The following is a 25632-nucleotide window of genomic DNA, read 5'->3' as shown; positions in this document are numbered from 1 at the left end:
AACCTAACCTATAGAACAACACACTGAACAGCTACCCAACACACTGATAGAACAACACACTGAACAGCTACCCTATAGAACAACACACTGAACAGCTAACCTATAGAACAACACACTGAACAGCTATAGAACAACACACTGAACAGCTAACCTATAGAACAACACACTGAACAGCTAACCTATAGAACAACACACTAACAGCTACCCTATAGAACAACACACTAGAACAACACACTGAACAGCTAACCTATAGAACAACACACTGAACAGCTAACCTATAGAACAACACACTGAACAGCTAACCTATAGAACAACACACTGAACAGCTACCCTATAGAACAACACACTAACAGCTAGAACAACACACTGAACAGCTAACCTATAGAACAACACACTGAACAGCTAACCTATAGAACAACACACTGAACAGCTACCCTATAGAACAACACACTGAACAGCTACCTATAGAACAACACACTATAGAACAACACACTGAACAGCTAACCTATAGAACAACACACTGAACAGCAGAACAACACACTGAACAGCTACCCTATAGAACAACACACTGAACAGCTAACCTATAGAACAACACACTGAACAGCAACACACTAACAGCTAACCTAGAACAACACACTGAACAGCTAACCTATAGAACAACACACTGAACAGCTAACCTATAGAACCCTCAAATCTAGACCTCGAAGCCAGTTCCGCTGCATTTTTGTTGTTGCTCCCCTCACACCCTCACACCAGGTGTGTTAAATTATCAGGTAAAACAGAAAATTAGCAGCCTGTGGATCTCGTAGGGTAAGAGTTGAATACCCCTGTTATATAATACACACACAGAGAGGCCTGTGACACAACCCCTCAAAGATCACAAAACCATGGAGGGTTTACATCATATCAAAATACCTTACAAAGGAAACAATGAATTTGTCTTACAACTGGTATGTCTATGATATGGACAAATTGACATGCAACAATGATGTTGAAATTTGCCACCAACAGTGCATCTGCTTTACCCTGTGTTTGAGTTGGCACGCGCAGATCATGGCCAGGCTGTCTGGAACCAGGGTCTGTGGGGTGGGGTCCTGGAGGCTGAGGGGCTGCATCACGAAGTGGTATCCCCACAACGGGAACATACGGCTCAGCACACAATGAGACACCACCAGGATACAAACCTCCTTCAGTGGGCAGATGGGCCAAAAACAACCACAGTCAGATAACCGAGCAAAGCAAGGGCCATGCCTCAATGAGGAGTCAGAGGAAAACTTACTTTGGGCGTTTCTCAATGACATTCAGATCTTCCAGAATAATGTGGAGAACTTCTGATGAGGACTAAAACCAAACAAATGTCACTTATAATATGAATATTAATAGGCTAATATAGATCCTCTTACATCTGTAAGCAAAGTAAAATTGTTAACATCTCAACAACATCTCAACATACCTCCATCAACTAAATGATACATACCTTTGGGATATAATAGTATGACAGCGACTTTTTCAGTGTGCTTTTCAGGAATTTTGACAAAAATTGCTCATAGTATTCTGGAATGACGCCGAGCAAACGGTGAGCAACTCAAAGGCTTTGAAATATGGATTGATGCTGCCATATGGATTGACGGCACCGGAGAGGAAGGCAGAGGTTTTACGTGTCCCCTAACCTATTGTGTTTCTTTTGGTAGTTTATTTGCGTTGTTTGTAACATTTTTTTGGTTGTTTTTGTTGTTGACATGGATTACAGGCAACATTTGCACTGAGCAAAAGGCTAGAGCTGCCGCTTTCAAGGAGTGGGACTCTAACCCGGAAGCTTATAAGAAATCCCGCTTTGCCCTCCGTCGAACCATCAAACAGGCAAAGCGTTAATAGAGGACTAAGATTGAATCGTACTACACCGGCTCCGACACTCATCGGATGTGGCAGGGCTTGCAAACTATTACAGACTACAAAGGGAAGCACAGCAGAGAGCTGCCCAGTGACACAAGCCTATCAGACGATCTAAACTACTTCTATGCTCGCTTCGAGGGAAATAACACTGAAACATGCATGAGAGCACCAGCTGTTCCAGAAGACTGTGTGATCACGCTCTCCACAGCCGATCTTTAAATAGGTCAACATTCACAAGGCCGCAGGGCCAGACCGATTACCAGGACGTGTACTGAGAGCATGCGCTGACCAACTGGCAAGTGTCTTCATTGACATTTTCAACCTCCCCCTGTCCGAGTCTGTAATACCAACATATTTTAAGCAGACCACCATAGTGCCTGTTCCCAAGAACACTAAGGTAACCTGCCTAAATTACTACAGAACCGTAGCACTCACATCTGTAGCCATGAAGTACTTTGAAAGGCTGGTCATGGCTCACATCAACACCATTATCCCAGAAACCCAAGACCCACTCCAATTTGCATACCGCACCAACAGATCCACAGATGATGCAATCTCTATTGCACTCCACACTGCCCTTTCTCACCTGGACAAAAGGAACACCTATGTGAGAATACTATTCATTGATTACAGCTCAGTGTTCAACACCATAGTGCCCTTAAAGCTCATAAATAAGCTAAAGACGCTGGGACTAAACACCTCCCTCTGCAACCGGATCCTGGACTTCCAGACGGGCCACCCCCAGGTGGTAAGGCTAGGTAACAACACATTCGCCATGCTTATCCCCAACACAAGGGCCCCTCAGGGGTGCGTGCTCAGTCCCCTCCTGTACTCCCTGTTCACTCATGACTGCACAGCCAGGCACGACTCCAATACCATCATTACATTTGCCAATGACACAGCACTGATCACTGACAACGACAAGACAGCTTATAGAGAGGAGGTCGGAGACCTGGCCGTATGGTGTGAGGACAACAACCGGTCCCTCAACGTGATCATGACAAAGGAGATGATTGTGGACTACAGGAAAAGGACTAACACCAACAAACTAACATAATCCAAGCACACCAAGACAGTCGTGAAGATGGCACAACGAAACCTATTCCCCCTCAGGAGACTGAAAAGATTTGGCATGGGTCCTCAGATCCTCAAAATGTTCTACAGCTGCACCATCAAGAGCATCCTGACTGGTAACATCACTTCCTGGTATGGCAACTGCTCGGCCTCCGACCGCAAGGCACTACAGAGTGTAGTGCGAACGGCCCAGTACATCACTGTGGGCGGTGTTGGAGGAAGGCCCTAAGAATTGTCAAAGACTCTAGCCACCCTAGTCATAGACTGTTTTCTCTGCTACCGCACGGCAAGCGGTACCGGAGCGCCAAGTCTTGATCCAAGAGGCTTCTAAACAGCTTCTACCCCCAAGTCATAAGAGGCCTTGAACTTCTAATCAAATGGCTACCCAGACTATTTGCATTGCCCCCCACCTTTACACCGCTGCTACTCTGTTGTTGTTCTCTATGCATAGTCATTTCAATAACTCTACCTACATGTACATACTACCCCAACTAACCTGCATTGTTGGTTAGGGACTCCTAAGTAAGCATTTCACCTGTTGTATTCGGCTCATGTGACTAATACAATTTGATTTGATTTGATGATGGCAAAGGATTTACTGCCATTTCCTGTTACTACAGCATCACCACAAAACAAATTCCACTTTATTTGGTCCATGATTGTCATTAGTGCCAAAGAAGCACGAGGGTATCAGGCAGATTTATTTGTCAAGCATTCATGTTTTTTTTTTACAGATCCAAATACAACCGATCCAGAAGCAACCATATGGCCAACATAAAAAGTCAATATTTTTTTAACTATACAAAGTACTCAATATCAAGTACTCATATCAATGAAAACATATAAAACACACTTTTACAAAATGAACATTTCAATAAATTAACAATAAACTTCAATCGACCAAATGTTATAATAGGCCTACATTTCAGACCCAATTTGTCAGAATATAATAAAAGTAAACAAATCCAGATATAACACAAAACAACACCTATACAAACATGCAAATGCTTCGGACAGTTGTCAACACTGTACTGCACTAGTGGCAATATTTAAATGTGTTGCAGTGTCTTTTTTTGACAAATTGCCTGGTACGACAGGTCTGTAAATAAATACATCTGTATTTTCATGATGGCAGCTCTGACTGAAATTCCAATGTAAAAAGGAATTATGAAGGGAAAGTAGAAACACGTACAGTATTAAAGAATTTCCATCAAAACAGCTTTAAATTAACATCAGAAAAAAAGTGAACATTTGTTCTAAAACAAGATACAAATTCAGGTGAATTTATGGCAGAGATGGACGGTTCATCAATACCAACCACAGTGACAGTAAGAGCTGCCAAGACCACTCAAATGAATTGATGTCTTTCTGTTATCAGCTATCCATATACTAGCCCCGGTGGGTTAACCCTCTTATTTCATGTGGTTCATCATACTATAAAATGCTTAAAACCCGCAGGAGTCTGGCATTATTTTTTGTTTCCCCTGCCGAGTGGAACTTTTGAAATGCCAAACGTCAGGATGACTGTAGGTACGTTAGGATGAATGCAGGTACATTAGGATGACTGCAGGTACGTCAGGATGACTGCAGGTACGTTGACACCAGAAAGCTTCTCATTTTTTAAATAATAATTCACAGTACTATTGTCATGCCAATGTAATGATTCTTGGTAGGTTAATACTGCGTTCTATCATCACATAATCTAAGAGGCAGTGAGTGTGTGTGAATGGAATTTGAGTTTCTGTTGTTGTGCACTTTTCAGATCAAGTCCTAAAAATAGTGCTCAGCTCTAGATAACATTCATATATGTTTGACTATCAGCCATCTAAAATGTAATTTCCATATACATCTATGCTTTACAATTTCAATATAATTTCAATTTCATATAATCCAATATCAAATATATACTCTTATCTAAACATATTAATCTTCATTACTAATTTATTGTACTACTTGACCTTACCAGGGACAACTGTGGGCCCTAGGGCTCAGAGTTCTTTCTGGTCAGATGACATGTTCAGGAAGAATTCCTGGCCATAGGTCATTCCGCAGTGTTGAAGATCATGTTGTTTGTGTCCCAGTAGCTGTGACTGTTTCTTTGTGTTGTCTTGGCACTTTGGTTGAGGAGAGCAGAGGGGTTATCCAGTCTCTCATCTCTACCAGGCCAGGGGAGAGGCCACTCTGGGGATACAGGGGTTCTCTGTAGCCTGGGTCTCATTCAGTGCTTTCTGGAAAACATAAACCAATCAAAATCATGCATGAGTCACAGACACACTTGAATACTCGGCTTGTCACCAAAAGCACTCACAAACTTCTACAGATGCACAATCGAGAGCATCCTGGCGGGCTGTATCACCGCCTGGTACGGCAACTGCTCTGCCCTCAACCGTAAGGCTCTCCAGAGGGTAGTGAGGTCTGCACAACGCATCACCGGGGGCAAACTACCTGCCCTCCAGGACACCTACACCACCCGATGTTACAGGAAGGCCATAAAGATCATCAAGGACATCAACCACCCGAACCACTGCCTGTTCACCCCGCTATCATCCAGAAGGCGAGGTCAGTACAGGTGCATCAAAGCTGGGACCGAGAGACTGAAAAACAGCTTCTATCTCAAGGCCATCAGACTGTTAAACAGCCACCACTAACATAGAGTGGCTGCTGCCAACACACTGTCATTGACACTGACCCAACTCCAGCCACTTTAATAATGGGATTGATGGGAAATGATGTAAATATATCACTAGCCACTTTAAACAATGCTACCTTATATAATGTTACTTACCCTACATTATTCATCTCATATGCATACGTATATACTGTACTCTACATCATCGACTGCATCCTTATGTAATACATGTATCACTAGGCACTTTAACTATGCCACTTTGTTTACTTTGTCTACATACTCATCTCATATGTATATACTGTACTCGATACCATCTACTGTATGCTGTTCTGTACCATCACTCATTCATATATCCTTGTGTACATATTCTTTATCCCCTTACACTGTGTATAAGACAGTAGTTTTGGAATTGTTAGTTAGATTACTTGTTGGTTATCACTGCATTGTCGGAACTAGAAGCACAAGCATTTCGCTACACTCGCATTAACATCTGCTAACCATGTGTATGTGACAAATAAAATTGGATTTGATTTGATTTGCTGCTGTCAAATTGTACGGTCAGAGACCTATCAAGGGCATCACTATGGCTACCGGCTCACCTCAAACTTGGAAGTAAACTCAGCGAAAATGGCGAAGAAGGCCTCAGTGGAGGTGACTTTGCTGTCCTCTCCGAAGTAAGAGGCCACCTTAGTGAACTCATCCATGGCTCTCAGCTGCAGAGAGTCCAGAGACTGAACCGCTGGGTGACTGTTCTCCAGGAAGCCCTTTATCTCCAGGGTCAAGGGTCAAACTGTCAAACTGTCAGACCATTTGAAGCACAGTGAAACATTCTGACTAGTAACATCCTGATGACTGTTATGTATGGTGTAATTATATACAATTACAGTGTAATTACTTACTACTAATCACTACAGTGTGTTACTGTGTGGCACACACTAACTATACTGTCTACCATGATTATGTGTGTGTGTGGGAAATGTTCTGTTGTGAAGGGAATTGTTGTTGTCGATAAAAGGATACACTCATGACAGCAGCGAAGTGGTCCTCAGCCGTGGCAGGGATCATCTGACACGCTGTCCTGATGTCCTGGATGGTGGAGTGGAGGTCACCCAGCTCAGCTGTCAGGATACGCTGATTCACTGCAGAGAAAGTTCAATACAAAACCACACAGTATGACTCATATGAGACAAATCCATTGCAAATTCAAGTGTCTAATGTGAATGCCATTCATTATAAAGTAATTGCTGTCGTGTTTCAGTCTTATGCGATGACTGCTGTAAGGCATGTCGGAATGTTGAAAAGGAACTATCAGGAAACGACCGGGGGTTATCAGGAAACGACCGGGGGTTATCAGGAAACGACCGGGGGTTATCAGGAAACGACCGGGGGTTATCAGGAAACGACCGGGGATTATCAGGAAACGACCGGGGGTTATCAGGAAACGACCGGGGATTATCAGGAAACGACCGGGGATTATCAGGAAACGACCGGGGATTATCAGGAAACGACCGGGGATTATCAGGAAACGACCGGGGATTATCAGGAAACGACCGGGGATTATCAGGAAACGACCGGGGGTTATCAGGAAACGACCGGGGATTATCAGGAAACGACCAGGGATTATCAGGAAACGACCGGGGATTATCAGGAAACGACCGGGGATTATCAGGAAACGTATATGAACATGACTTTTAGAACATATTGTGGACTGTGTAAATGTACTAAATAGAAGGTGTTCATTCTGCTAGTGAACCTCAGAGTCCCGCTGAAGGATGGAACCAGGTAAAGAACATTGTGTGGTGTCGTCTCACTGTACCTTTGGCTGCGAGTGGTACGGTTGTGAGGTCCCTGGCAAAGTTCAACAGTTCTGGGAAGTGTTGGCATAGCGATTTGGCAAGAATGTGGAGGAAGGTGGATTTACCATCCACTGTTTTAGTGGTGCTGAGCTGTAAGAATTAAGGTGAGATAGGATTTGGCATTAGAAAGCAAAGACAACACAAATACTATAGCGCAAGGGTTCTCAAACCTCTCCTCGGGGACCTCTAGTCATTCCACGTATTTGAACTATTCCACAGCTAGCACACCTGATTCAAATGGTCAACTTATCATCAAGTCCTTGACGAGATTAATCAGGTGACTTAGTTCAGGGCTACAACAAAATTGTGAAACATTTGGGGATCCCTGAGAATTAGTTTGAGAACCACTGCTATAGAGGCAAATGAGGCTAAAGCACAGTCAGCAAGAGCATGAACATCCATCCATACCTCAGTGAGAAAGTTGATCTTAAAGCCAGTGGTTTTGTTCGTCTTGGGTTGACCATTATTCAGGTAATTCCCCATTGCCAGCACAAACTGTCAACAGAAACAGAGGTTTAGAAACCGTTTACAGGTAACACAACACGATAAAAACATTATGCATACCTCCGAGTCTGTTTCTTGTTACCTTATCCTATATGATTTTACAGACAGACAAATCTTCAAAATTGCAATTCTTAACTGAATCATCTTGGGTCTTTGGTCTTAAATCCTCCTGGTTCTTTAATAATCTTAGATTTTGACAGCAGGGTACCATAAAGAATATGAAATCAACAGTCGTTTGCCATTTCTCAACCATTAAGCTCCTGTATTCATCTCCCACGGAGCGAGTCACAGTGGTTGTATTACCTCGAGAATCTTGGCCAGTTTCTTGCTGCTCCTGAGTTCCACTGAGGCCTTATAGATACATTCGTATCCAGCCTTCATCTCCTCTGTCTTCTCCTGCAGGGTCGTCTTAAAATGGAGGCTCCGCAGACGAGTCTTATACTCAGGGACCATCAGCATCTGGGCACACAGATTATGAACTTGAAAAATATTGTTACTATTGCTAGGATAGTAGCATAATACTGTGGTAAACTACTACTATATTATACAGTAAAATACTGAAATAGATATTTTTAAACATTCTAGCCACAGCCTAGACGGATTTTCACTACACCCGCAATAACATCTGCTAAACACGTGACTGGACCAATATAAACAACGTCCCGATCCACCATTTGGGAAACATTGACACAACAGTGTGTCTGTTACCTGCAGGACAAACTGGTCAGGGTCGCTGAGTTTGGCGGAGTCCTGGTCGAAGCGTTGATACTGTTTGACCTCCTGGTCATCGGGGGCGTAGAGCAGCAGCTGCTTGATGTGGGCCGGCTCTAGCCTGTCTGTGGTCATTGTCATCAGCACCTTACGCAGCTCACCTGGAGACAGCTTCAGGTGGGCGATCAGGATGGCTGAGGAGAGGAGGAATGGAATGGAGGGATGGAGGAGACTAGGTTTATTTGTATTTGATTTGGATCTGTTACAAAAGCAACTGATACTCATCCTGGGGTTCACAGAAAACACACTACAAAACAGTCATTGACAGTCACAGGCCTCCATTGATCAAAATCAACAACAATAACAATACCATTCAACTGCTTCTGTAGAAATCAGAGAACCTGTGTTTGAGCCACGTGGCCATAGAGGGTATGTTCAGATCATTGAGAGAAAGGTTCAGATCCCTGGGGGCTACGGTATGGTCATACTCACAGGCGTTGTAGGCCTTCTTATAAGACAGAATCTCCACCACGTCTTTCTTTTTGAAGCTCTCAGGTAGGAAGGCTGGCTCTGGAAGAGAGACTGACACATTTAATCACAGTGTAAGGATGCTGCTCTCCAGGCACCAGAGGTGGAAACACTAACAGGCACTAAAGATGGATGGGTAATGAGAGAAGAGAGGAGAGATGGGATGGGAGGTGGTGCCATATGGATAATGGATTTGATGAGCAGGTGAATGGAGGCGCTTAGTAGACCATGGGACAACTTGGTGAACTGTGAAGGCAACAACATGGAATATCAGCAATACACTTACACAATGAAACACAAGAAAAAGCCATGTTGAATTAATGAATGTGATGTACTCTTACACAGCGATGATATAAAATCATTATATTGCATTATACAGTATATGCATGGCTCCCTTGCAAAAGAGACCTTCAGTGGGACTCCACGTTAAAATAAATAAATATCAAATCAGAGACAATGACGGTAGAAGGACAATATTAAACAATTGCATCATAGAGGTGGTTTACCTGGTAAAACAGAAACAGTGATATGAATACATTATATGATATGACACCCCGAGATGAGATGTTTGATGAAAAGAGGTCATAATAAAGAACTTACTGGAACTCTGTTGGGTACCAAAGTGCAGCTCTAGATCGAGGTACTTCACCATGTCACTCAGTTTGTCATAGTCAGGGTCCTCTCCAAGCTAAAGCAGACAAAGTATCTGTCAATACATGTCTGAACAACAAACAGTATTATTCCAGGTTCAGGGTTAATATAATTTACTCCACACGTACCTGTCCCCAGATGGTCCCCTCAGAGTTCTCTACCTGCTCCCAGCGTAGCCTCTTGACACTCATGTGGTTGGTGTCCCCAGCACAGGGACTGGAATTGGGCAGTGGAGGCGGGTCGCATGGGGGCGGCAGTGGTGGAGGGGGCGGTGGGGGCACCTTGTGTTTCTGGAGCTCTGACACTGAGACAGGGGTCTCGTAGGTCTTTGAGTGAAGGGGCTGGGGAAGGTGACTCTGGGGCTGGGACAGGTGAGGGGCCTGGGGGGGGTGACTCTGGGGCTGGGACAGGTGAGGGGCCTGGGGGGGGTGACTCTGGGGCTGGGATAGGAGAGGGGACTGGAGAGGGTGACTCTGGGGCTGGGACAGGTGTGGGGTCTGGGGGGGCAGGCTGTGGCTCAGCTGGGGCTGGTGGGGCTGGTGGCTCAGCCTGGGCTGGTAGGGCTGGTGGTGAAGCTGGTGGTGTCTCTGGAGGGCGAGCTGGCTTTGCCTGTTGGGCTGAGGGGAGGGCTGGGGACACAGGATGGGCTGGGTCAGGGGCTGAGGCTGGCTGGCCTGGCGGGGCAGGTTCCTGGGGCGAGAGGGCTGGGGAGAGTAGCAAGGGGCCAGGGGGAGAGTCATCTGGGGTGCTTGGTGGTGGAAACGGCCCTGTAGTTCATCCCTGGTCGGCAGCACCTTGTGTAGGGTCGGCCTGTTGTACGTGAAGGTCCGTGGAGGGGGCGGGGGAGGGGGGATGATGGGGTGCTGCGGTTGGAAGGACATGCGCGCCCGGGGGATGTGTTCGGGGGAAAAGCGAGAGAGGACCGAGGTAATGGGGAGGGGGTCGGAGAAGCCGAATGGTGGCGGGGGTAGGGGGGTGGGGAAGGGCGGGGGCGGCGGGGCGCTCTGGGGGGGCGGGGGAATGGGGATGTGTTCTGACCCGGAGGAGTAGGTGAGGGAGGTGGCGTCATCGTTGCTGCTGATGTCCTCACTGCTGGCACTGCTCAGCTGGTGGGGGAGGTAGCTCACTTCCTGCTCATCCTGGAAACTCATCTGGACACAGCAGATAATGATCATTCTCATTCTTTATAATTAGACACACCCATGTAATCTGATTTACATATTATAACCTTATACAGTTTTCAGAAACCTTACAATCAGATGCACACATACTGTATATAATCTGATGGTCATTTTATCGCTGTATACATCCTGAATAGTCTGCACACACCTTATGAACAACCTTTATTGTACGACGATAATGTATCTAATCATTTCCTATTCATATGCACCACTTTTCTTCAGAAACAATGGAAATCAACTCCATAAATACTGTATCTGTCGACACAATAACAACTTCACATACTGTACCGTCTGTATCTTATTCATAAACATTGGATTTACTACACTGTAGATACTTAAATAACTCAATGACACTACTGTAGGCACAGACGGCCTGTTGGCGAATTTGATCTGGTATCATTAACATTTCAAACCAATTCTCTTAGAGCTCACATTGTCTAATTGTGACTCTCTGGCTCTCTCACCTTCTCACATTGACTATCTCTTCATATACTGTCTCTGTCTCTCACCTCCTCACAGTGACTATATCTTCATCTACTGTCTCTGTCTCTCACCTCCTCACAGTGACTATCTCTTCATCTACTGTCTCTGTCTCTCACCTCCTCACAGTGACTATCTCTTCATCTACTGTCTCTGTCTCTGTCTCTCACCTCACAGTGACTATCTCTTCATCTACTGTCTCTGTCTCTCACCTCCTCACAGTGACTATCTCTTCATCTACTGTTTCTGTCTCTCACCTCCTCATAATCGTTCTCTCCAGGGAGGAAGTTATCCACCAGAGTGACACGGTGTCCCAGCTGTTCGCTCAGAGCGTCCAGGAACTTGTCCGTGTCCCTGCTCCGGGGGGGTCTAGAGAAGGTGAAGAGCTTCCTGCGTCTGGACAGGGGGCTGGTGGGGTCATCCGAGTGTTGGGGAGACGGAGGGGGGCTCTCCAGGCTCACGTAAGGGTTGGAGTCAACGCTACCGGGAGACGGGGTGGTTCCCTCATGATAGAACTCATACAGAGGGTCGGGCAGAGGCTCCTTCCATGTCAGAGACAATCCTGATTTACGGTTCCCTGTGGGGGGGAGAAGAAACGCTGCATTATTTCAAAGATATCTAACAAAGGACTTTGTGACTCTGCGTTTTATTTGGTTGAAATAAAACTTGACCCACGTGGCAGCTGTTTGTTCAATTTACTCTAAAGAAGTCTCTTAAACCAGATGGGTTCCATCTTAAATGATCTAATTTGTCATCCTTAAAGCGAGCATGAGTGACAACGTTAATGGTGATGTCGTTGTAACCTTTATGATATACTGACCATTGGCTTCAAGTGGTTGCCATGTCAACGGTGTGTGTGGGGGTGTGTGTGTGTCTGTGTTACCTGTGCTACCTTGACTGAGGGAGGAACGAGCAGGAGACTGGCCATAGGCGTCAGTCTGTCCCAGCTCCTCAAAGTCTGGTAGGGTCAGTGGAGAGCAACGATTGTGACTCTGTTGCATGGCATTCTTCCCCGTGTACACACTTTCCAGCTCTGTGTACACTCCTGACATCTAGGGGTCGTAGGGGGTGTGAGCAGGCCGTTAGCACAAAGCACTAGGAACTCTTTATCACAAGGTCTGCTTATAAACTCTTTATGAATCATTGCTAGATAGTTTGTTAACCATTATTAACCTTGAGTAAAAATCCTAATCAACATGCGTCATATTTGTCTTTTTTTAAATGTGAACATACTGTAATTATGTAATACTATTTCCAGACAGTTCGTGAGCAGACGTCCAGATAAAGTGTTTCCTGGTAAAAGCATTGCAGTACAGCGGAGCCCTGTAAGTATTTCTCTTTATAAACAGATGGCTCGTCATTAGCACCGCTGGCTCTGCATGGCTGACCATTGTGTTGCAGTTTTATACCCACGTGATTCAGGTCAGGGGACTCTGGGAAGGAGGTGCCGTCTCCACACTGTCTCTCTCCAGGTGTCCCACTCCCTGGTGCATCCACATGAATCCCTGCGTCCACATGAAGGGACAAACAGTCATGAGGATCCACCTCCTCTCAAGCCCAGAGAGGAGGGGAGACAGCAGGAGACAGCAGGAAGCGTCATAATGTCCTTAACAGCATGGAGAAGTGACAGAGGCCTAGTGCATTTTGAGCTATGGGCTGGATCCTAACTTGAGATTTACTATACACTACACAGTACACCTGTAACTTGAATTTCTGCACAAATCTCCCATTGGCGTCAATGTGAGGTTTATGCTAAATTCCAAGTTACTGTAGGCATTTCTCAAGTTAGGATTTGGCCCTATGAGAGTTAAGATGGGCTTAATGCAATACTTGGCTTGAATAGATGTTCTCTGTTAGAAGCAGCAAGTCAACCCTCAGCCCTGGAGTGGCTAGTTGAGAGGAAACCCTTCCAATCAAGGATAAGGACAAATAGTTGTTGAGCTGATCACATTCGTACCCATCCCCAAGTGTGTTCCGATGATGCAGTCGTCAGAGCTCCTCTCCCGTACGGTGCCTCTGTAGGAGGTACCTGACACACGCACTGAGCTGCTCCTCCTGTGGTGCTCATGTCCTGCACCTGGCTCTGGCTCAGGCTCTGCTGCTGCATACACACACACACACACACACACACACACACACACACACACACACACACACACACACACACACACACACACACACACACACACACACACACACACACACACACACACACACACACACACACACACACACACACACACACACACACACACACACACACACACAGAGAAAGAGAGAGAATAATTCAAATGAATTAGAATGACAGGAGGAAATATCTAAGAACATCCCACCCAACTCCCACTGAACAATAAATATATTCTCTAGTTGTCAGCTATTTTCATTGTAACTTCTAGTTGTCTATGTTTTTGCCTCTGCAAGGCCTTGCCTGTAAAGATGCAAAGAAATCTTCCACTCTGGAAGACAAATCATTATATCAAATCTAAACTGGTGAGAGCATAACCAGACAGAGACCCCACATCCAACTCAAATCACTCACACACAACAGACCCAACCAAGCAGGCAGAGAGATGTTGCTAATGGCTAACCCACCTGCGGTCTTGAAGCCCAGGAAGCGTGAGATCTTGCTCTGACAGTGTTCCTGCTCCTCGTAGGTCAACAGCTGGTAGATGAACTGCCAGATCACCTGCTTGGCTGGAGTGTCCAACACCGGGAACACATCAACAATCAGGGTGTCCACGTTCCTGAACATATACAATGAAAAAGGTCACTATTTTAGAGACTTCTGAACAGCACAGACAAAAAAAATGAAATCTGACCTTTTTGTTGCTACAAAAAGTATTTTAAAACATGCTAAAATAAAAATAAATAAAAATCTCAGGCACACTGGTAATATTCATTCTACAATGAATTGAATAGATTTTTTAACCAATGTTTCATCAGGGTATTGGGGAGGTACAACTCAACTCCTACCAGTGTGCTGGAGTTTTTCTTCTTTTTATCATTAAGAATACTTTTCCCCCATGCACCTGGTAGCTTGTTAACTGCAAGTTCACTTTCTCAAACATGCCAAAATAAAAGTATCAAAAGAAATTCCTACTTTCGAAAAGGTTTATTGCTATTCAGTAACGTTGATAGGGAATTTGTCTTGGTGACTCTTTGATTCTGTACTCTGTAAAATAACATGTATTGCTTTAGATTAGACAAGTTTACCATTATATAATGTAGATATTATATCATTTACATTTAGTGCATGTAATAAGATGTAATGAACCATATTAGGATTCAAGCAGATTATTGAGGGGTAGGATGTTATTTGGTAGGGAACTGTCAGATTATTTTTCTGTAACTCTCCTTTAGGGTAGGTAAACATAAAATGTATGTAATATCTACTATTGATGTGTGAGCCATTTCCAATGAATAAAACATCATTCCTGACATTTGAAAGGAGATAAAATACCTCTCTTTCTCTGTCTCTCTCTCTGTCTCTCTCTCTGTCTCTCTCTCTCTCTCTCTTTCTCCCTCTCTGTCTCTCTCTCTCTCTCTCTCTCTCTCTCTCTCTCTCTCTCTCTCTCTGTCTCTCTGTCTCTCTCTCTCTCTGTCTCTCTCTCTGTCTCTCTCTCTCTGTCTCTCTCTCTCTGTCTCTCTCTCTGTCTCTCTCTCTCTGTCTCTCTCTCTCTCTCTCTCTCTCTCTCTCTCTCTCTCTCTCTCTCTCTCTCTCTCTCTCTCTCTCTGTCTCTCTCTCTCTCTCTCTCTCTCTCTCTCTCTGTCTCTCTCTCTGTCTCTCTCTCTCTCTCTCTCTCTCTCTCTCTCTCTCTCTCTCTCTCTGTCTCTCTCTCTGTCTCTGTCTCTCTCTCTCTCTCTCTGTCTCTCTCTCTCTCTCTCTCTCTCTCTCTCTCTCTCTCTCTCTCTCTCTCTCTCTCTCTCTCTCTCTCTCTGTCTCTCTCTCTCTCTCTCTCTCTCTCTGTCTCTCTCTCTCTCTCTCTCTCTCTCTCTCTCTCTCTCTCTCTCTCTCTCTCTCTCTCTCTGTCTCTCTCTCTGTCTCTCTCTCTCTGTCTCTCTCTCTGTCTCTCTCTCTCTCTCTCTCTCTGTCTCTCTCTCTCTCTCTCTCTCTCTCTCTCTCTCTCTCTCTCTCTCTCTCTCTCTCTCTCTCTCTGTCTCTCTCTCTGTCTCTCTCTCTCTCTCTCTCTCTCTCTCTGTCTCTCTCTCTGTCTCTCTCTCTCTGTCTCTCTCTCTTTCTCTGTCTCTCTCTCTCTCTCGGTCTCTCTCTCTCTCTCCCTCTCTTCCTCTCTGTCTCTCTCTCTCTCTCTCTGTCTCTCTCTCCTTCTCTCCCTCTCTCCCTCTCTGTCTCTCTCTCTCTCTCTCTCTCTCTCTCTCTGTCTCTCTCTCTGTCTCTCTCTCTCTGTCTCTCTCTCTATGTCTCTCTCTCTCTCCCTCTCTCCCTATCTGTCTCTCTCTCCATCCTCTAATACCCCACCCCCCCCACCTGTGTTGGAAGAAGGTCTCCAGGGCCTTGCAGATGGTGTATCTCTCCTGCACAGTGAGCAGGTGATCCAGCTGCTGGCTAAAGGTGCGTCCATGGACCCTGATGCTGGGTGGGAGGATCTCAGCCACCCACTGTAGAGAGCTGAGGGGGACCGGGGAGCGGGACCTTGGGGCCACTGAAGGGGCCACGCTTGGGGAAGTGTCCTCCTGGTCCCCCTGGTCAGGGAGGGAGTAACCAGAGGGGCCACTTTCCACCACCAGGGTTGGCATGGCACCACTGCCCTGCAGCATGGACACCACCTTCTCATGGGAACAGCTCCTGAAGACTCACACACACACACACACACACACACACACACACACACACACACACACACACACACACACACACACACACACACACACACACACACACACACACACACACACACACACACACACACACACACACACACACACCGTCAGTAATAAAATCAATGTGCAAGGATGCTGTCATTGGACAAGCTCCTACAGACACTGAAAGGTACAGAGAGTTACTATCTACAGTATTCAGTAGTATGCTCGACTACTCACCCATGTGACCCATAGTTTACATGGTTACTGGGGTGGTATAATGAGGTATTTGTGGGTGATACTGTGGGTAATATTGTGCTATGGGCGGTGAAATATTGACAGAGCCCTCCTGAACAAATGTGATTCCAGCCAGGCTGTGTTCTAATGGGCACTCCTACACTTCTTCAAGTTCAGAATAAAAAGGGAAAATAAGTCAGTTTAAAGGGCGTAAAAGGACTTCCCACAAGAATTTTCTCAAATGCCATTCCACACACACATCCACGCACAAGGAAACACACCAGCCCAGCTTGACTCACTCTCTTGTGTGCATCATAAGGTAAAGTAAAGACATAACAGGTTTGTGTACCTCATGTCCAGCCCATTGAGGAAAAGGATGCGGTCGCCTGGTTTGAGACCACAGTCTTCAGCAGGGCTGTCTGAAGAGAGACAAGGGGATGAGAGTCAGAGAGAAAAGGAGGGAAGACACATAACAATCCAAGATGATACGCAAAAACACAACATTTATAAAAGCCTCATGAATCAAATCAGTCCGTGGTATTTGACTGTTGTTGTTTTTATGCACCATGTGTTGTCTGATGTATTGGGTTCTGCCTGTAGGCCTTCAGGAACCAAGTTAGCATAATATTATTATTATGTATCGTTCTTAAGTAGGTGTACAGTACCACATGGCCATGCAGGCTCTCTGACACGAGACAGTGTGTTCTTATGGATGCCTGTACATCACGATCTTATCTCATCCACCCACAGCATCTCCATATACAGCTGTCCTGAGTCAGTGAGTAACTTACTGCTGGCCTCTGCTCAGATCTATAGTGGGTGGTCGGCATCATACACACACACACACACACACACACACACTCCTCCCCCGCCTCAGTCCTAACAAAGATGAGCATCCGGTAAACCCCATATTATTATACTCTGGTACAACATTTGACATGTTAGTAATTTAGCAGACACTCTTATCCAGAGCAATTGGAGTTAAGTAACTTGCTCAAGGGCATGTCACAGATTTCTCAACTAGTTGGCTTGGAGATTTGAACCAGCTACCTTTCGGTTTCTGGCCCAACACTCTTAACAATCTGCTGCCCCAACCTCTTCATTTAGAACTACAGCAGAACATCTCCATCACTGCATACAGCAACATCCCCATCACTCCATGTATTCACCCTCCTCTCATCCCCTTAAAGGGCCCTTCATCAAACTAATAGAACAATAAAAGCATGGCCCAGCATGACTGTCCTGTCTGTCTTATTGTACAGTGGGTGGATGTTGGACAATGTGTACGTAACAAATAACATTTGATTTGATTAGTTATTGACTCAGAGACACGCCTCCCCCTCCTGAAACATACTGTATATTCAGGTAACTCCCCTCTAGATCAGATCACCCCAACAACAACTCCCACGACTGACCACAGCATCCCCAACACCTAACAACCTCCACTACTGACCACAGCATCCCAAACACCTAACAACCTCCACTACTGACCACAGCATCCCCAACACCTAACAACCTCCACGACTGACCACAGCATCCCCAACACCTAACAACCTCCACTACTGACCACAGCATCCCAAACACCTAACAACCTCCACTACTGACCACAGCATCCCCAACACCTAACAACCTCCACGACTGACCACAGCATCCCAAACACCTAACAACCTCCACTACTGACCACAGCATCCCAAACACCTAACAACCTCCACTACTGACCACAGCATCCCCAACACCTAACAACCTCCACTACTGACCACAGCATCCCCAACACCTAACAACCACCACTACTGACCACAGCATCCCAAACACCTAACAACCTCCACTACTGACCACAGCATCCCCAACACCTAACAACCTCCACTACTGACCACAGCATCCCAAACACCTAACAACCTCCACTACTGACCACAGCATCCCCAACACCTAACAACCTCCACTACTGACCACAGCATCCCAAACACCTAACAACCTCCACTACTGACCACAGCATCCCCAACACCTAACAACCTCCACTACTGACCACAGCATCCCCAACACCTAACAACCCCCACTACTGACCACAGCATCCCCAACACCTAACAACCTCCACTACTGACCACAGCATCCCCAACACCTAACAACCTCCACTACTGACCACAGCATCCCACTTTCCCAGCATCCCAATGACTTGCCTAGTTAAATAAAGGTTAAATAAATAAATAAATAAATACATAAAATACTGATCACAGCATCCCAAACATCTAACAACCCCCACTACTGACCACAGCATCCCAAACACATAACACCCACTACTGACTACAGCATCCCCAACAGCCAACACCACCCACCTGATACCAGCCCAGTACAATACAGTGTTACCCAACACAAAACATAGAACTTCATCCACCCAAAGCACCACATAGAGAAGTGTAATCAGCAGTGTGTCATCACTTACCTGGGATGACAGAGTCGATACAGACAGGGGCATGCCCCCTCAGGGTGAACCCAAAACTCTTCTTCCCTCTGTAAACCCTTACTGTCCTAGGGGGAGCATGGAGGCTGAGGGAACATTACAAAGTGTGTATTATCTTCTGTCAGTACATACATTTGTACACATTTTTTACAGTAGAAGTAGTAAAAGATATGGTTGTAACATTATAGTTGTAATATTTCAGGAACTACATTACTACCTTTGTTGTGTACTGATGTTTTATCAATGGGCTTTCAACAGCTTTCAACTGTATTTATCAAGTACTACTGGGTGGTTAGAATAGCCTAGCATTCTCAACAGTAAATAACAATTCTACAGGGATTTCATATTATCATGCCCACATCACGTTGTCTGTTATGTAACTTGAACAATAAAGGAATGTGAATGAGTAAAAAATAAACAGCAGCTAGTGTGTCCAGTAGGAATACCACATAACAGGTATAATTTCCAGCTCAGACAGTGATGCCTCTGTTCCCTGGCTCCCAGAAAGAAGCATTACCATCAAAGACTGGGATGGAGATATCACGGTTGCCATGGAAACTACTCAAGGCAACATCATATGATATAAACAGGAGTTCCATAAAGCAGAAGAAGGAGAGGAGAGGAAACGGGTAAAATCCATTATTTGATTGTCTTTATGCTTGTTATGTAAAACGGGACAGATGAAAACTATTCAAATGGGCTTTTAGAGTACTGTACTGTGCTATACGTACAGAGACACAGAGGGTAGGCTCAGCACTGCAAAGCACTGGGGATAAGAACCTGGTGGGTTAGAAAAGGTGAAGAAAACAGATCTCATCTCTCCCCTCATCTACCGTTTGTACTTTATATACATCAGTACCATTCCATAACCCAAGAAGCAGCACAGAAGAGGAGCTAAAAACATGATGTTGACGATTCAATTAACAATCAATCAAGTAACCTATCATCACTGGAGATTTCAATATTGCTCTATTCACTATTCCATATTGACTTGAAACCTACCCCTCAAAAGGCAGTTTACCATAAATAATGGTAGGTGATTACACAGGACATATTCCAACATGCTGCTCATTAGGATATAGGCCATGGGGAGGGGAGGGCTGTTGGTAAAACACGGACTTGAGTCTACTGCAAAGTATATCTGTAAAACTGGAATGGAGTGAGCTACTGTATGGCTTGAGCTGAGCCTGCTGGATGGTACTGACTTTCTGAGTCATAATCTTAATTCCTCCATGTTATTATTGGACCGTGAAATATATAATCGTTGTGTGGTGTTATAATATCAGGTGAGTAAACAGACTCAATGGTTAACAGAGACGGTTCCCTAATCAACAGGTGCTTCCAAATCATCTATCAACAAACATCACATTGAAACATTTAGAGAATTACCCAGATATTAACCATAGGGTTGGAACACTTGTTTTTTAAATGTCCTTCAGTAGTAATTTTAAGTCCAATTCATGTCCATTATTTCCAACTCCAACCACACAAACAGCATATTCTAAATCTTCTCTCTCTCAGGTGAGTGGGAGTCATAGCTAAATACACCATACTGTATACTAACCTCTGATTGGCTCCTGATTGATGCACAGGTATGCCCGACATAGACTTCCTGTACCCCCTCTCTCCTCTCTCCTTTCCCCCTCTGTCCTCCCCGGGGTCCCGGGGTACTGAGCTGGCCCGTTTGGAGCCGTAGTGGCGGTCGGGGTGATCCTCGCTGCGGCTACGTCTCAGACGGCCCTGTGGGCCCGGCTCGCTGATGCTCTTACTGCGACAGATCCTCTGGATCAGGCTCTGGGAAACGGCCTCGTCAAACCGCTGTCGGTGCTTCTTGGGGATGAAGATCCTGGTGAACATGGTGAGAGAGGGACCAGCATGTAAAGAGGAAGAGAAAGTAGGGGGAGGGTGGAGATGTGGATGGGTGGAGTTCCCCCTGGATCCAAGGGGCTACCACCAGGTAGACCTCAGCAGTCACCCTTCAACAGTCTGTCACCTCTGCCCAGAGGAATCAGAGATGATGAAGAGAGAGATTATGTAGATCTCCGGAGATCTCCGGGAATCAGAAGGTATTACTAGATACCTCAGTAGTCTGTATCAACTCTGGTGCCAAAAAACCACACCACTCATACCAAAGCGCTGATCTGAGATTCAGAGGAAAAAGTCAGAGCTAGAACTGAGAAACAAGCATCCAGGTTGGAGAAGAAAATTCACGCAGCTGAATACATATCACTGTTGACTTGGTGAAAGAGAATCATCATAAAACATACTTAGAAATCCATAGATTGACGAGAAACAAAACAAACGCACTTCTTCTAAAAAGTCGCTACGTTTCCATTTAGTCGCTGTAGTCCATGGATAAAGAAGAGAAGTGAAGGTTGGATAGCGAGAAAGAGGGAGAGAGATGTCTATAGAGCCAGTCAGTGAGGCAGCCCTCTGTGCAGTGGCGTCATTTGCTACAGTGTGGATTCACTCTGCTGCAGCTTGAGATACCAACACAGCGACAGCAAAGGTGTGGGAGTCAGCAATATATTACTCTATCACTTTTCTCTCCCTTTCTCCCTCTCTTGTTCTCTCTCTTGCTGTCATCTCTCTATCTATCTATCTGAGGAGCAGAACAATAGCTTTTCTGAGCATCTCTAGGAACTGTGGGATTCTCAGAGGGAGAATGATATGAGGTGAAGGATTATCATCTTCTCATCATGTAGACAATCACACTGATCAAAAGCCATCGTCTTGTCTGTCTTTAATAACGTAACCAAGAGAACAGCGGTATGGTGTTATTTAATCAGAGAACTAATTCTTTGCTAATTGAAGATATAAAACATACGGTTCATTACAGCAATTGTGACACAGATGTAAAAGCAACAGCTGACGATGAAAACAACACACACACACACACCGAGGGCAGTGGACAGCTGGTTTAAACAGGAATGGTGTGTATGCATTAGCAAATTAGAACTGATGAACAACATTGCATTAATACAGATTGAATTGTTTATGGGAATTAAAACACATGCTCCCAATGAACACATCATCCAATACAGATCATGTGAGTACATACAGTATAAATGTAACGAGTGTGCTGAGAGTCGGTTAAGTAAGTTCAGGGAGTGAGTGTTTTCATAAATAAACAAAACAATAAACACGAAACACACCGACATGAAACAGAATCAATAACACCCGAGGGAAGAACCAAAGGAGAGTGACAGATATAGAGAAGATAATAAAGGAGCTGATGGAGTCCAGGTGAGTGTCATGAAGCACAGGTGAGGATGAGTGGCGAGACATCAATTATAATGAAGTGGAGAATTTCCTGGAAACAGACTAATTGGCCACAAACACAAATAATATGACACAAACAGAACAGAGAGAAAGAGAGAGAGAGAGAGAGAGAGAGATAGAGAGAGAGAGAGAGAGAGAGAGAGAGAGAGAGAGAGAGAGAGAGAGAGAGAGAGAGAGAGAGAGAGAGAGAGAGAGAGAGAGAGAGAAAGAGAGAGAGAGAGAGAGAGAGAGAGAGAGAAAGGGAGAGAGAGAGAGAACGAGAGAGAGAGAGAGAGAGAGAGAGAGAGAGAGAGAGAGAGAGAGAGAGAGAGTGAGAGAGAACGAGAGAGAGAGAGAGAGAGAGAGAGAGAGAGAGAGAGAGAGAGAGAAGAGAGAGAGAGAGAGAGAGAGAGAGAGAGAGAGAGAGAGAAGCAACGTGCAGAAACTTGTAAAAATGAACTCGCAAATTATGCAAATTCAAACCAGTTGGACAGCTATATCAAGCAAATTGGACACAGAGACAATAAGGATTCTAGCCACCATTGGGGAATGTTCTGCTAATTAGCTAGGATTCTTCCACAGTGCTCCTGAGTTATCCAGACACATGGAGACCTATCTGGAACTCGTGTAGAACCTGCTGTTCCATGGAAAGCGATTTGTGGACACTCATTACTGTTGTGATGTACTTATGCAGCATCGTTTAGCTTGGTCTCTCACCAACCCACAGAGTTTCTTTCTCTCTACTAGCTTTTCTACATCTGTAGCCACATTATTATCTGGCATCCTTGTGTCCTTCAGTGGTATTTCTAAGAAAACATTATCTGCCACCACAACTACAATTGAGCCTTCACGACTCAATACAAGATTTTATTTTTTTCAAACAGCCGCCTCATCATAAAAGTTGTCTAAACTGTCTTATCTTCGGAACTAATTGAGTTTTCAGCCAATGTGACCTCATTTGCAGCAGAGTTGAGTGGTGCTCTATAATTATCTAAGACGGTGGAGGGAGGATGGATGTCTCCAAAGGGAGAAATGACAAATAGAAATCTAACTGGGAGACCTCATTTAATTTCTATTCCAGATGTGAGAGACTGTACTGTCGCTATTTATTACTTTGCTTTGCCACACTGTCCCTTGCCAGGCACTAAATGACCGGTGGACATTAAAGATTGAGGGGAGGGATTTAGGAGATAATTATGTGGTTTGAAAACCAGTGATTAGGGTCACTATGTCGTTGGTCAGTGGCCATCAGACCCAGATGTCTTCCAGCATTAGGAAGCTTTTTAAGGCCAATAAAGCATTGACCAGTAATGGTGGTGATTACGCAGCTGAAACCTCCTTTATTTCTCTAATACACCTATCAAATACACTGCAAACTGCCTGGAAAGGGAGCGTTGCAGTGGGAGAGCAATGTGATGATGACCTATGAGGGAAGATCAATGGTTGAGAGTGGATGTAAATTGTAAAGTGATTTGCTAGATGCAGTAATGCTGTAATTTACTGTAAATGTGTGAGGAGGCTTTTGTAGTTACAGTACATTACACTTCTATGGTATGCACCACCACATTAAAGAAGACTCTTTTTTTGTTGACATTAGTTTAGCTTCCTTAAACACAATCAATATGGCAGCAATAACTCATATACCAATACATCTAACATGGCAGGATCAATAAATCAAATGATCAATAGCACCTTAAGTTCAGTCATTTTTAGGGTAACTTTTCCACAGACTACAATTACATAATAGTCTGGAGCTTCCATAATCCAGTTTTAGCTATAGAAAAAACAACAACACAAGAGATTAGATACAAAAAAAAGCCTCATCACTTATCATGATGAGTTCTAGGTTATCGCGTATTCTAGGAATCGCTAGAGACAAAAAGTATGATTCATATAATCTGGTAGAAAATCCTTGGAATGTTTCATGTTGTCTCACTCAAGTGACAAGAGTCAATACGCAAGCAAGAAAGTATACAGTTAACACTGAATTCAATTCTGCAAAAAAGCAATTCAGACCACTGCATTAAATCATTGCACAACAATAAATAGTAGAAAACACTCAAACAAGTCTCTGAAAAAGAGTATGGGCTGCCAGCCAACACACACTACCCCTCAGAGTAAAAATACACAGGTACAGTACTGTAGCAGGATAATTATCTGCCCACCTACGGCAAGTCGGACACACTATACTGCGGTGTCTCTACCTGTACTGAAACAGATGTGTGCATTCAGCAGTACACCACTGCAAGACAAATGCAAGTACCACAGCCCAAAACACCCAACAATAAAACCAGTACTCACCCCAAACAGCTCATTACTGTCAGTAGTCTGTCATATTTCAGAATCAGAGGGAACGTTATGAGGATTGTACAATAGTAAATGTGAGTAAGTGCATAGGTTCACAAATGGTAAGTTGAAGTCTTAATGCAGTATAACGGTATGGGACAAAATCAGCATGGTGCATCCAAGAACCATCGCCAGCAGTGAACTGTCAAGGGAGAACGGTCACCAACCACAGACGAGCAAGAGCTTAAAGCACAATAATTAAGATAAAAATCCATCACAGAAAATCCACACAGAGGGGGGTTAGCGACAAAAAAGAGAGCGAGCGCAAGAGCGAGAGAGAGAGAGAGAAAGAAAGAAAGAAAAAAATAAATAAAGAGGAGGAGAGGAGGGAGAGAGTCCAATTCAGTGGAATAAAACAAACACATTTTCCTGGCCTGTTAAATGCCACTCAGTCTATATTTAGAGAATACAGAAGGAAAGAAGTGTCGCTGTCCTCTGGGGATCAGGAATCACTGTCTTATTGAACAAAATGGCTTTGCATTTGAATATTAAATTATTCATACACAACCGTATAACCTTAGATAGTACAGGATCTTACAGTATAACCATTTCTATACTGAGTGTCTAATCATATCACTAAGACTTTTCTCTGGTCTGGTCATGTGTTCAGGAAAAACTCAGGACCCAAATTGTTAGGCATCACTACCTACCTGATATACCATATTAATGGTACCCAAAGGATGTGACTTTATATTGCACTGACCCTACGCACACTCACCAGACTATATATACACACCATATACATACTCACTCTCGCACACTGCATTGACACTCCCACACAAAACCCACACACATTCACATACACAAACATAACACACACACGCATTACGACACAACACAAACACACACACATTCACAATACGCAAACTTTATTTTACTTCTATTAATATCTATCCTGATGCCCAGTCACTTTACTCTGCCTTCATGTACATGCGTTCAAAAGTTCAGATCACTTAGAAATGTCCTTGTTTTTGAAAGAAAAGCACGTTTTTTGTCCATTAAAATGAC

The 25632-nt window shown here is 44.5% G+C and overlaps 1 protein-coding gene across 3 annotated transcripts in view; it reads right to left on the bottom strand.

Moving 5' to 3' along the window:
- Positions 1-3626: 3626 nt before the first annotated feature.
- Positions 3627-25632, bottom strand: part of grid2ipb (glutamate receptor, ionotropic, delta 2 (Grid2) interacting protein, b) — a 33615-nt gene continuing 11609 nt past the window's right edge. The window contains exons 6-25 of one of the 3 annotated variants that reach the window (XM_052478067.1): positions 20582-20863; positions 19000-19103; positions 16912-16981; positions 15994-16311; positions 14608-14679; positions 14100-14251; positions 13465-13608; positions 12921-13012; positions 12391-12559; positions 11765-12084; positions 9975-10997; positions 9796-9883; positions 9160-9237; positions 8665-8861; positions 8260-8415; positions 7861-7947; positions 7413-7542; positions 6617-6735; positions 6196-6360; positions 3627-5195 (exon numbers count right to left, since the gene is read on the bottom strand). In XM_052478067.1, coding sequence (XP_052334027.1) covers positions 5124-5195; positions 6196-6360; positions 6617-6735; positions 7413-7542; positions 7861-7947; positions 8260-8415; positions 8665-8861; positions 9160-9237; positions 9796-9883; positions 9975-10997; positions 11765-12084; positions 12391-12559; positions 12921-13012; positions 13465-13608; positions 14100-14251; positions 14608-14679; positions 15994-16311; positions 16912-16981; positions 19000-19103; positions 20582-20863 — 3838 coding nt within the window. In that variant the 3' untranslated portion in view covers positions 3627-5123. Of the gene's footprint in view, positions 5196-6195; positions 6361-6616; positions 6736-7412; positions 7543-7860; positions 7948-8259; positions 8416-8664; positions 8862-9159; positions 9250-9795; positions 9884-9974; positions 10998-11764; positions 12085-12390; positions 12560-12920; positions 13013-13464; positions 13609-14099; positions 14252-14607; positions 14680-15993; positions 16312-16911; positions 16982-18999; positions 19104-20581; positions 20864-25632 lie in introns of all 3 variants that reach the window. The other 2 variants (XM_052478066.1, XM_052478068.1) reach the window with 2 other exon arrangements.

Source organism: Oncorhynchus keta, chromosome 24 (assembly GCF_023373465.1).
Source record: "Oncorhynchus keta strain PuntledgeMale-10-30-2019 chromosome 24, Oket_V2, whole genome shotgun sequence".
In the NCBI taxonomy this organism is placed as follows: domain Eukaryota; kingdom Metazoa; phylum Chordata; class Actinopteri; order Salmoniformes; family Salmonidae; genus Oncorhynchus; species Oncorhynchus keta.
The sequence above is the reverse complement of the archived record's forward strand: the minus strand, read 5'-3'. Positions and strand labels throughout refer to the sequence as shown.